General features: G+C 59.5%; 1 protein-coding gene across 1 annotated transcript; it reads right to left on the bottom strand.

The window, feature by feature from the left end:
* Window positions 1-2335: 2335 nt before the first annotated feature.
* Window positions 2336-9653, bottom strand: IGFBP3 (insulin like growth factor binding protein 3). Its single transcript, XM_081146512.1, has 5 exons — window positions 9100-9653; window positions 6003-6229; window positions 5426-5545; window positions 4234-4368; window positions 2336-3571 (listed from the first exon to the last, which is right to left on the bottom strand). The coding sequence occupies exons 1-4, from the start codon at window positions 9500-9502 to the stop codon at window positions 4243-4245; spliced, it is 876 nt and encodes a 291-aa protein (XP_081002638.1). The 5' UTR covers window positions 9503-9653; the 3' UTR covers window positions 2336-3571; window positions 4234-4242.
* Between the last annotated feature and the right edge of the window lie 2149 nt (window positions 9654-11802).

Raw genomic sequence — 11802 nt, 5'->3', positions numbered from 1 at the left:
GTTGTTACATTGTTACATGTGAAGGAACGCATTGGATACATTGTTAAACACACTCGCACGATGTCAACAAATAAACATCCTGCTCAGAACCTGTTACTGCTGTGGACATTTGTCCCCCCCTCCCCCGCAGCTCCCGTCCCAGCTGCCAGGGGGACTGCGCCACTGAGGTCCCCAAGGCCCCCAGGCTGGGTCCCCCTCCCACCTCCTGCTGCCCTAACTTCTCCGTTCACCCCAATCCCTTCCACTTGTAAATAGGCTGAGGTTTCTCCCATCTGGCACACAAGGCAGAGGCACTTCTCAGTTAGCCTCTCCTCTCGGCCCCCCTCACCCTCTCCTCTCGGCCCCTCACCCTCTCCTCTCGGCCCCCCACCCTCTCCTCTCGGCCCCCTCAGCCTCTCCTCTCGGCCCCCTCAGCCTCTCCTCTCGGCCCCCCTCACCCTCTCCTCTCGGCCCCCCTCAGCCTCTGTCCCCTGCAGGCTCCAGTGGCCTCCTCCAGGTGAGCCCTGAGTGCAGGGTCCTCTCTGCTCCTTGGATCCTTTCTTCCTTAAGTGGTCACCCACTTCTTTTTCCTGACTCTGCCCCCCACCCTTGGCTGTGTGTGTAGGGGGGAGCCGAAGACTTTCGTCACCCAGGTCCCCTCTCTGCTGTCACAGCCCCCGGCCCCTCCGACTCCATGGTGCCAGCTGCCCTCAGCCCAATCCCCAGGACTGATCTGTGAACTCAGTGTCCAACGTCATAATATCTGAGGAGCATAGACACAAAATCTTGACAAAAATGGTAGCAGACGGGCTCCAGCCACACATGAAAATAACAGTTCACCTTCCTGAACTTGAAGGTGGAGTCCAGGTTCCCCACAGGAACGGCTGAAGTTGTACAGAAGTAGCTGGGCCGGTGACTCCGTGGTTGGGTGTCCGCCCATTGGCACCAGGAGGTTGCCGGTTCGATTTTCGTTCAGGGCACATGCGTGGGTTTTGGGCTTAACCCCCGGCAGAGGGCCTGCAGGAGGCAGCCGATCGATGTTGATGCTTCTCTCTCATCAATGTTTCTACTTCTGTCTTCTTCTCCCTGCCTCTCTCTCTAAAAAATATATATATTCATTATAATTATAAAAAAATTGTAAAGAAATAGAAATAAAATAGGACATTCTCTGCATTCACATAACCGGGGCAACACTGCAGGCTGCTTCCTTCCAAGCGTGTGTGTGTGTGTGTGTGTGTGTGTCGTGGACACAGGACAATTGCATCCTGCTCATTTTTGCCCCCCCCCGAGAATTTCCCCATATTATTAACATCAGTGATATTGAGCGGTGGCCTGGCGTTACGTTCAGTCCGAATGTCCTGTGCTCTGCGCACCTGGACTGCCTCCCAGATGCCAGGGATCCGACAGAAGGAGAGAGCATCTCTCTGGACACGTTGTCACCAGGGAAGCCCGTGTCAGGACACCCTTGCTGGGGCCATGATGGTTATTTTTCATGGGTGTCCATTTGCTAGTGGAACCCTGGAAGGCTGTGCCGTGGCACCTGCGTGGCCTCGACCCCGTGGGTGGAGCCGCCGCATACTCTCCACGGTGCGTGTCTGGGGACAGTGCCTGGGGACACAGCGTGGGGTGGGTGAGAGCTGGATCCTGGGAGGGCAGATCAGGAGAGGAGAGCCAGGTGCAAAGGTCACGTGTTCACCAGATGTGACAGGAGGACACTCAGGAGACGAGTGACCAAGGTGTGAATGTGGTGAGGTTGGGGTGAAGGAGGCATGTGATGGGTGCCCAGAAAGTCTAGCCTGGGGGGCTCACAGCTCCTGCCCGGGGTTCCCACACTGGCGGGCGCCCAGGCCCCATCCGAGCACCCCGTGGCCCACTGGCTCCTGCTCCCCCTGCTGGCCATGCCCCTCCCTCTGGCCTCAGGACTTGGCAGGCACCCCAGCCCTGGACCCCCCCTCCTTCCTGGTTCCCATGTCACCTCCCCAGGAGCCCCCACCCCAGGTCTCTGGAGAGTTATTAAGGGTTCAGGAATGACCACGTGTGATTCCTCGAAATGGAGTGTGCCCTTCAATGCCCCAGTCACAGGATCAGAGCCCCAGCCCCTGCCTCCCTCCTTTCCAAGCAGAGACCATGGGGAAAGGCCGCCAGGCCGCACATGTCCCCTTGTGCCTGTCCAAGTGGTGACAGGCAGGACATTGGGGTCACAACCTAACTGCAGCAAGGGCCTCAGAGATGCACCTGCTGATGTGCCCCGACCCGAACGTGACCGGCGGAGGCTCGGGCCACCTGAGTTCACTGTAAACCTCCAACTAGAAGGACATCAGGCCCTCCAAACCCGAGCCAGTCACTGACACAGGGAGAGGGTTTCTTCACGGTAAAAACTTTATTAACCAATATAAATACATGGTGAGACAAATTTCTCAAAAATACTTTTTTTTTGTTTTTGAAAACTTGATTAAAAAAATAAAGAAAAGCTAATAGGCAGGATGCCTGGAGTCCCCTGTGTGGGTGGCCACAGGGCCTCCTCTGGGGGCACCAGCGCTTCCTTGGCGTGGCTGTGGCCTGGTCTCTAACGTGGCTGACGTCTCATCTAAGACTACCTAGTGCAAGTCCTATTATATTTGGACTATGAAGCATACAATGGTGACCGTTCACGAAGGCATTTCTGACTATGTGTGAACCAGAAGGGAGCGTGGGGCGATTCTGCGCTCCCAAGGCCTCCGCTGTCTCCTGATTAGATACAATTACTACTAGTATTTGTTACATTGTGTCAAAGAGGACGGAAGGTGAGGGATGAACGTAAACCTCCTTTGCCTTTAAGGAGCTTATCCTCAAAAACAACCTTGGTCTTAAATTTTGGAGTGGGAAAAACACCCTTTTCTGCCGTCATCCGAAGCATCACCGTGCTGCTGTTTGGGACACCTCTGAGAAGGGAGGTATGGGGCTGGTCCCCCGTCCCCCGTTCCCCGTCCCCCGCCCAGCAAAGGGCGCGTCCTCAGGAATCTGCTCAACGTAACCACCTCTCCAGGTGCACAGGTTTCTGAGCACGCTCTTGGTCATTAAAAAAAAAAAGACCCCACCTCATTGTCTCCACGTGTCCCCAAGCAGGACAGGTCACCGGAAAACAGGAGCTCTCTTCTGGGTGGAGGGGTCCGGCCTTGGCTCCCGGCAGGTGCGCCAGATGTGCGGACGCCCGGGGGCAGGGGGTGCTGCCGTTGGGAGGCCTGCGCTCCCGGCACAGGGGGGACACGGCGAGTGTCTGCCGCAGTCTTGGGGGTGCTAAGGTGGGAAGTTGCGGGTTGGCCACGTCAGCCGACGCGGGGTCCAGGGCAGTGTGCGCTTGAGTTTATAAGCGGGTTCGAAAGAAGCAACGAGAAAAATCACACTGTTTCACTGGCTACTTGAAAGCAGAAAGCCGCTCAGGTTCACCGTCTAGAACCTCAGGCCTTTCAAACACCTATCTTTTCCTAAACTCTGATTTAAAAAAGAAACCGATTCACCACAAAAAGAAATAGAAAATCGAGGCTGAGCCAGCTGCTGATAGTGTCCTTGGCAGTCTTTTGTGCAAAATAGGCGTATTTGAGCTCCACGTGTGCTGAAACAAACAGATAAAGGAATATGTTGAAGTAACTCCCCCTGACATCGGAAGGGATCCACTCCGGCCCAGGGGCATCAGACAGGACATCCAGGCCCACACTTTTCACAAAGCAAAGAGCCTGCAAGATGCTTGCCATAGTTGCCCTAAATTTAGAATTACTTTTTCCAACTTGCAAGGAAAGAAAACATAACTAAAAATGAAATTTCCTTCTGTTGACTTAAATTTGTCTTGGGGAGATGAAAGGAAACATATTTATCTATTTTCCCCCCACCAATTACTCTCAGTTATTCAAAGAGAACACTGACTATGAGAGCATTCTTCAAACGATGCTATAATGTTTCGTTTGTATTAGATTTAAAAAATGTTATTAAAATTCTATTAGCCACAGATGATCAGAACATCCATAATGTATATTATGTAATATAGGGACCATGGGCTTGCAGGGAAGTCTTCACTCAGAGTCTTAGCGGAGCGTGTGGGAACGCCCGCGTCCCGTTCTTCGTAATGAAGAGCCCGGTCTCCCAGACACGTGGGCACAGGCCCCCTACCTGCTCCTGCTCGTTGGGTCCGGGCCCCTCACCTTCCCCAGGGGTGTGTCCTTTGGGTCCTCAGCCCCCCCCCCCCAGGGCTGAGGGGGAGCCGCCCGGCCCCAGGCTCACCTGGCCACGTCACTTGCTCTCCACGCTGTCACAGTGGACGTCCCCTCTGCCCTTCGGGTCGTAGCCCGGGAGGGGCTGTCCATACTTGTCCACACACCAGCAGAAGCCGCGCCTCCTGCCTTTGGATGGGCGGCACTGTGGACGGAGCAGAGAATGTGGTGTGAGCCCCGGGAGGCCCACAGTGGGGTCCTGGTTGGGGGGGGGTCAGAGGTTTCCCAGCAAGGCCTGCCCTGCCCAGGGAAAGCGCCCCAAGAGGCGGCCAAGCCCGTGTGTGCGCAGCGAGGGTCTGCCTGCGGGTGTGCGGGGACAGGTGGGCGGTTCGGTGTCCCTCGCGGTCGTGGGTAGACATGACCCCTCGGCCTGCAGGCTTGTGTGAAGGATGGGACGGCATCCCGTGTGCCCTGTGTCCGCCATGCCTGGCTTTCAGAGCACAGCCCACGCCTCAGACACTCAGGGCTCCCAGCGACTTTGCTGAATAGTGAAGGAGAGGAAACAGGTGTGGCAGGAGGTCAAGGGAGTGGTGGCCACTGGAGAAGAGGGGCCTCTGATGGGCCACTGTGGTGACAGGCTGTTCTGTGGCTCATTCTGCAGATGCCTGGATGGACTTGTCCAATCAGAAAGCTGGACAGTTGTCATTGTGGTCTGTGGAGGCCACTGACTGTGGCTTAAAATACCTCCACCTTGCCCTGGCTGGTGTGGCTCGGTTGGGTGTCATCTGGTGCACCAGGAGGTTGCTGGTTCGATTCCCAATCAGGGCACATGCCCAGGTTGCAGGTTTTGGCTCGATCCCCAGTAGGGGGTGTGCGGGAGGCACCCGATTGATGTTTTGCTCTCACATCAATGTTTCTCTCCCTCCCTCTCCCTTCTCTCTCTTAAAAAAAAAAAATCAATTAAAAACACACACACCTCCACCTCCACCATGTATGACCCTGACAGCTGGTCAGTCAGCAGTGGGAGGGCCTGGGGGAGATGTCTCCAGGCAGCTCTGTCACATGCCCGCATGTCACCTCGTGAAATTTCTCTGCAACAGTTAACGTCCCTCCATGACTCATGTGCTCAGGAAGGTGCTAGGGTGTCTGTGTCCCTTCATGGTTATAAAGGGGAACGTGGCACTGCTGGGGGGGGGCTGCGGCCAGGACTCAGGTGGCTTCCCTTCCCCTCTGTGGGAGGGACGGGACCCCAGGACACGCACCTGCTTCTTCTTGTAGAAGCCCTTCCTGTCGCAGTTGGGGATGTGGATGCCCTTGGGGCTCAGCGTGTTCAGGAACTTGAGCTGGTTCATCGTATCTTCCATCTCCCGGCGGCAGGGCCCCTAGTGGGGTGGGGACCGTGGTCACTCGGGAGCTCTGCTGCCTTATCAAGTCCCCTCCGCCCCGAGCCTCTCTGGGGGACCCGCAAGTGTCTGCAGCCTGACTCAGTGGTGACGGCTCCCGTGGAGTCACCAATCGTGGCCCCATCTCTCGAGTGTCCCTAGACAAGGCTTGGAGCCGGGGATGGTCACTTAGGCCAGGACACTCGGAGGCCAGGGGAACGGAACCAAGCAGGGTTATGGGGACACTTCTCTTTAGCACAGAGGCCTGTGGGCCCAGTATGCACTTTACCAATGGCATTTACCCGGGGCCCCCGAGACCTCCCTTAGGGCAGGGTCACTGTCTGGTCACTGTCCTGGGTGTTAGGTGGGGCTACAGCCGCCCCTGCACCAGGACGGGGTGTACCCAGGGGTGCCAGGCCCTCCCGCCAGCACCGGGAGGGCAGAGGCCGGCTCTCACATATTCTGTGTCCTGCTTGGACTCGGAGGAGAAGTTCTGGGTGACGGTGCTCTGGGCCTCGTAGTCGACCTTGTAGCGCTGGCTGTCCTTGGCCTGCCCCTTCCTGATTACGTCGATCTTGGTGTGCCCGGGGTGGAACTTGGAGTCGGGGGCCCGGTGTGTGCCGGAGATCGCCGGGCTCCTCGCAGTCACTGTGCTGGGCTCTTCCTCAGGTTCACTGCCGTTTCCTGGAAAGACACGGGGACAAAACCTAACGATGAAGCCAAGTCACATCTCAGTGGAAATGTCATTCAACAATCCCAGGTACATGCAAGAAAACACCTTGACAAGTTGTCGCGCTCATACTAGTAGCCTGGCCCCGAGAAGCATCTTTTAAAATGAAATCTCAGGTGAGAACTGAGGAGGCAGCGTCTCCTCCACCAGCAGGGGGCAGAGCTGAGCCCCGACGGGCGCTCCCCGCCCTTCCCCGCGCCGAGTCAGAGGTGCTGGGCGCGCAGCCCCGCAGGAATCCTACCCCAGGGGGGCCAAGGTGCCCCAGGCAAAGGGCTGGGTGAGGCGCTTTGCTCCAAATCTGGACTCCGGGGCGTGTTGGCTGGTGTCCAAGGCCCCCTGCACGTCTCTAGCTCTCGGTCCAGCAGGGCCCCGACACCCAGCGGAGCTCTCAGGCCCTGCGCCCTGGGGCACCTTCCTGGGCGTGTTCTTCCTCCGGGTGGGTGCGTTAGTAACGGGACACGGCTCGGGCACGGCTCACAGTCCCGAGCGCCACCTCCCGCAGGTCCCCTCTGTAATCAACGCGGCGAATGAAGAAAACCTGAGCTGACAGCCGTGCTGGCGTGTCCCAGGTGCAGGGTTTTAACTACGCTGAGCACGTGCGTGGCTGGTGTGGAGCCAGGACCCTCGCTGTTCCTTTCCCAGGATGACCTGGGGGCAGCTGTGGGACAGGGGCTGGCGGGTGGGGTCCCTTCTCGCCTGGTCCGCGTAACAAGGTAGCGGCCATGTGGTCACTTCATGCGGACAAGCTGCGTCCCCCATGCCTCCCAGGCCCTCTGGTCCTGAATCTGCTCCACCTGGGTGCCCAGCGCCCGGCTCCCGCTGAACTGTTCTCGGGAACGCGCCCCGCGGCCTCTGGAGGGGGGCCCCGGGGGCAGCACGGCGCACGCGCACGGGGAGCGCTCCCCGGGGCCGACCGGGGGTGGGGGCGCCGCGCGCTCCAGCTGCAGACGCTGCGCTGAGCCCTGGGAGCCCCGAGCGCGGGGTGCGCTCACGGGGGACACCCGGGCCTGGGGAAGCCCCTCCTCTCCGAGCCTCTAAGTCTCCACCCGCGAGGGGGAGGAGCTGCACGGTTCCCGGGGGGCCCCGGGGCGGGGGAGGCCCCGAGGCCCCGCCCGGCGCCCACCGAGTAGGCTCTAAACGGGTGGGATTTGGTTTCAGTTTCCTTTCATCTCCGATTCCTTTTCTTTTTCAGGGAAGTTCTGGAGCGAAGGAGCCAAGACTATGTAAACGAGCATATTTGCATTTCTTTTCCAAGAACTCTGAGTAATTTCTTAAACTTCCCGGTTGCTTTCTAATGCTTGACGGCCTGGGTGTGAAGAGGAAACCGTCCCTGGGAAGCAACCGATAATTTTAACTTTTGACTGCCACTTATAGTGACCCCCCCCAAAGGACTTTAGAAGTCACTTTATATCTCTTTACACTGTTGTGATAAACCACACCCGCTCGCACTGGTAATTAATATGCCCAACGAGGCAACTAAAGAAGACTGTTTGTAAGGGCTCCTTTTTGAAAGTGTCCAAAACCGCACGGGAGCCAAGAGGCGCGCACACAGCCAATGGCACCACTTGGCCCTGAGATACAAGCGCTTCTCGTGGTTGCAACAATCTTACTGCTATGAAACAGTCACGTCTCAGGCAACTGGGACTTTATCTTCCCTCAGTCCGGGAACAGCGGTTTCTCTGGGAGAAACAGCCCGCGCCGCCCAGCCAGGACACGCCCCTCCCCTGTGGGAATCGTGGCCGCGGGAAAGATAAAGGGACACCCCTCCTCGCGCCCCAGCCGCGCCTGCCCCGGGCGCTCTGCCCGGCCGCCGGGGGGTGGGGGCAGAGTTCTCCCAGCCTTCGGGGCGTGGGGACTCCGCTCACGTCACTAAGCGAGGCTGGCTAAGCCCGCTTGAAATGTGGAGGGTCAGATGCCAACTCCATTTAACGTGTATGTAACCTAAGGGCCCGATGCGAGGTGCTGCGCCCAGCTGCGGGCGGATTCCTCCTCCGGCTCCCTTAACTGGGCGCATTCCTTCCACTTCAGATTAAGGCAGCAAACAGACCGGGGCTTAATCCAACCCCCTTCCTGTCACCTAAATCCGTGGGCCCACACTGGCCGCGGCCCCAGCTCCTGGCGTTTGCCTGAGGGTCACACAGGCGGGGGAGGTGGGGTGGACCAGGGGAAGGATGCGGATGGTGGCGGCCGGGGTTCAGCCCTCACCCTCCTCCCTGCCTTGGAGAGTCGCTTTTTCCCGAAGGTGAGGCTGTCCAACTGCAAAAGACATTAATGCCCGATTCCACCTGGCTGGTTTTAGGACACACTGGGAGGTGACCCTGCTTTGCAAACTGTAAGTCTGTGCAAATTCTGCTATTTTTAGGACAACCTGCTTGCCCACCTTCTGAGTCCAAACCCGCCCCCGCCGCCTCCCTGCGCCCCTGCGCGCTCGCTCCTAGTTCTCGGGAACCGAAGCCGCGTTCCGGAGCCACGCCCACGTCCCGCGCAGCCACGGGCTCACCGGGCCCGGAGACCCTTTGTCCAGGATCTTCCCACGGACCGCCAACTTCGGTAACCGCTCCCTCTCTCCTCACAAAATCTTTGACCCATTTTCGACAAAAGCGCTTTGCAATTTACAAACACTCGGCGCTCGGAGAACCGAGCGAGCGGCTGTGGAGGGTCCCTCCCGCGAGCGCCCTCGCGCCACGGGACCGGTCTCCCCAAGTACGACCCTTGGAGCAGGGAGAGCAACGAAGTCTCCGCAGCCGCAACGCCCATCCCCAACCTCCGGCCGCGGGTGCCGCCCCTGGGCGCTGCGGCGACGCCCCCGGCGCGGGCGGCTCACCTGGCGCGGACGGCGCGGGCTGCGGGGGGGCGCGCTGGTGGCCCTCGGCGCTGGTGTTGGCGCAGAGCCCGCGGCCCTCCAGCAGCGCCTGCAGCGGGCGCGACTCGCCAGGCTGCGGGTGGCAGCGGAGGCCGGCGCCGCAGCGCTCGGTGTAGATGCCGCACCGCTGGCCCTCGCGCCGCGCGCACGTCAAGCAGCAGCCGCAGCCCGGCTCGCGCACCAGCTCGGCGCACGTGGCGGGCGGGGGCGCGCACTGGGCCAGCGCCAGCTCGTCGCAAGGTTCGCAGCGCACCACGGGGCCCAAGGCCGCCGCGCCCGCATTGGCCCGCGCTGCGGGCAGCTTTCCGAGCAGCGCCAGCGCGGTCAGCGTGGCGACCAAGAGCACCGGGTTTGTCCGCTGCATGGTGCCCACTGCGGGGGTCCGCCACTCAGCCGGTCGGGGCGCGAGGGGACGGGGTGATGGCGTGCAGAGCGCGGCGCGAAGCTGCGAGAGGGGAGCAGGGAGCGGAGTAAGCGGCGGTCAGACCTCAACGTCGCACCGCCAGGCTCGCATCTGGGCGTCCCGGGCACGCCAGCCGCTATATAGAAGTCGGAGCGGCCGAGGACACGCCCCGGAACCGCGCGCCGGGGGTGGGGGGAGTCGAGGGCGGGAAGGCGCAGACGAGGCTCCGGGGTCCTGTATATCGCCCGGGGTGCGCTGCGCACGGCCGCCCGAGCACCTGCTCCACGCATGCACGCCCGGCGCCCCGCCACCACGCGGTCCCCAGAAACCCAGCGCTCCCGTCACCCACCAACCCTGGTGCCTCCGGTCACCCTAGCGTCCCCGCCCATCCCCGGCCAACCTGGAGTCTCCGCACGCAGCCCTTCCCAGTGAGGGAAACTGGCGTGCGCCGCTCCTTACCCTGTGTACTTTGCAAAACTTTCCAAAATTCAAGTCCTGGGGTGGGGGAATTCGTGGGACATTTCTGAACGAGCATACTCGATCCCCGTCGGGTCTCGGGGAGCCGAAGTCGGGGTTTTATTTGCACCCACTGGGCCACTCGCACCGCCCCCCCCCCACATCTGGCCCCACAAATGTGCATCTGCAGGCGCGCACGTGGCCTTTGCCCTTTCCAGGATCACTTTTCAAAGCGGCAAAGGCTCACACTTCTCTCTCCCCTCAAGTCCCTAGTGGGCAAAGTCGGCCAGCGTGGAACGGGTCCTGACAGGGCTTGTCAAAGATCTGACCTGTTTTAGGTATTTTCCCTGACGTTTTCAGGCAGAGCTTCTGTCCACAACAAAAGAATAAAAAAAGCAACGCGGCTCTGGTGCAATGTGGTTAATAGCAAATGGTCCTTAAAGTGGCGATTTTCACTCTCATTTTCCGTGGCCACCGGTATCTCTGCACTGAGTTCTCCCAGTGCACTGAAGGGGAGACTTTCGGGTTCTCCAATTCCGTGCAACCTAAACCCTGCACTAGGGTGCAAGTCCCGGGCGCTCGCCCCTGAGACCCGGTGACTCTCTGCCTGCTCCTTGCGGCTCTTTTCAGTGCTGTCTGCTCGCCCCTTCTCCAGGTGACCGACAGGGGACGCTGGTGGTCCAGGGTCAAATGGGGAATTACATTTTCCAAGGCTCTTACTAAGAGCTTGTGGATCAGCCCCGGGAACCCGCGAGACCCCAGGGAACAGACTCCCCCGCATGCTGTTGAAATTGGACACTTGCCCTGGAGGGTGCATAGGCGTCTTGGAGGAGCCTTCTGCATTTTGCCGCAGAAGCAGCAAATCACGGCTCCCTGCCTTCCCCCCTCCACCCGGGGAGCCCGCTAGCAGCCTGGTGACGCTGACATTCATCCCCGTCGCTGCCTCTCCTCCGCGGGTATGTCTGCATACACCGCCCCTTTGTAGAACGGGAAGAACAGTGTTCTCCCAGCAAACAACGCGTAAAAGAGTCATAATCGAGGCTCCACAAAGGGGAAGGCACAGAAGACAGTGGGGGCCGCGCCCCAGCCAGCAGAGCGCAGCCCCTCTCCCCGCCCCCGCCCCCGCCCCCCAGCGCTGGCCAGACGCCCCTGCTCACCGGGGACCGTGCCACAGCCGTCCTGGCTGCCCCCTCCGCTCCTACCCTCCTCGTAGCTGGGTGTTATCTGCTTTGACAGCCAAGAACAGGGTCTCCGATTTCATTGGGAAATTAAAGGAAACAAGAAATCCCCCAGGGTCACATTTATTCCTGAAATAACCAAGACGGCTTCACTCTGAAATCAGAGCCGGGCTCTGTCTCGAAAGATTCCAGAGGTGGCAGGTCCGCTTCTGTTCAGTACAGGGTTATACACTGGTCGACTGGTCACTGTGACCCCTTTTCCTGGAGCGGTCATCTGAGCAGTGGGCAGGGGAACCAGGCAGACTGTAAGTCCCTACCCTGGGTCCCGCTTCTCAGCCCCCAGACCCGGCCCTGAGGCGAGAGGAAAGGCGTGTGTTGCGCTCCAGTCCCTAGGGGGCGCCCGCGCGCCAAGATGTCACCAGGGAAAACTGACGGTTACATTGTAACGCTCAAGAATACTCCATAGCAACGTATTATATAGACTGTCGTCTTTATTTTTGGTGAAATCTTGCAACAGTGAAGTAACTCTGGGGCAGTGATGTGGGGAGAATTGTTTCAGGCTTCAGTCACTTTTGACACTGCCAGAAGAGAACCCCAGGATGTCATTGCTGGGAGGACTTGGATGGG

This window comes from Miniopterus schreibersii (genome assembly GCF_964146895.1).
Source record: "Miniopterus schreibersii genome assembly, chromosome: 9".
Lineage (NCBI taxonomy): Eukaryota > Metazoa > Chordata > Mammalia > Chiroptera > Miniopteridae > Miniopterus > Miniopterus schreibersii.
This window is presented reverse-complemented; position numbering and strand designations above follow the sequence as displayed.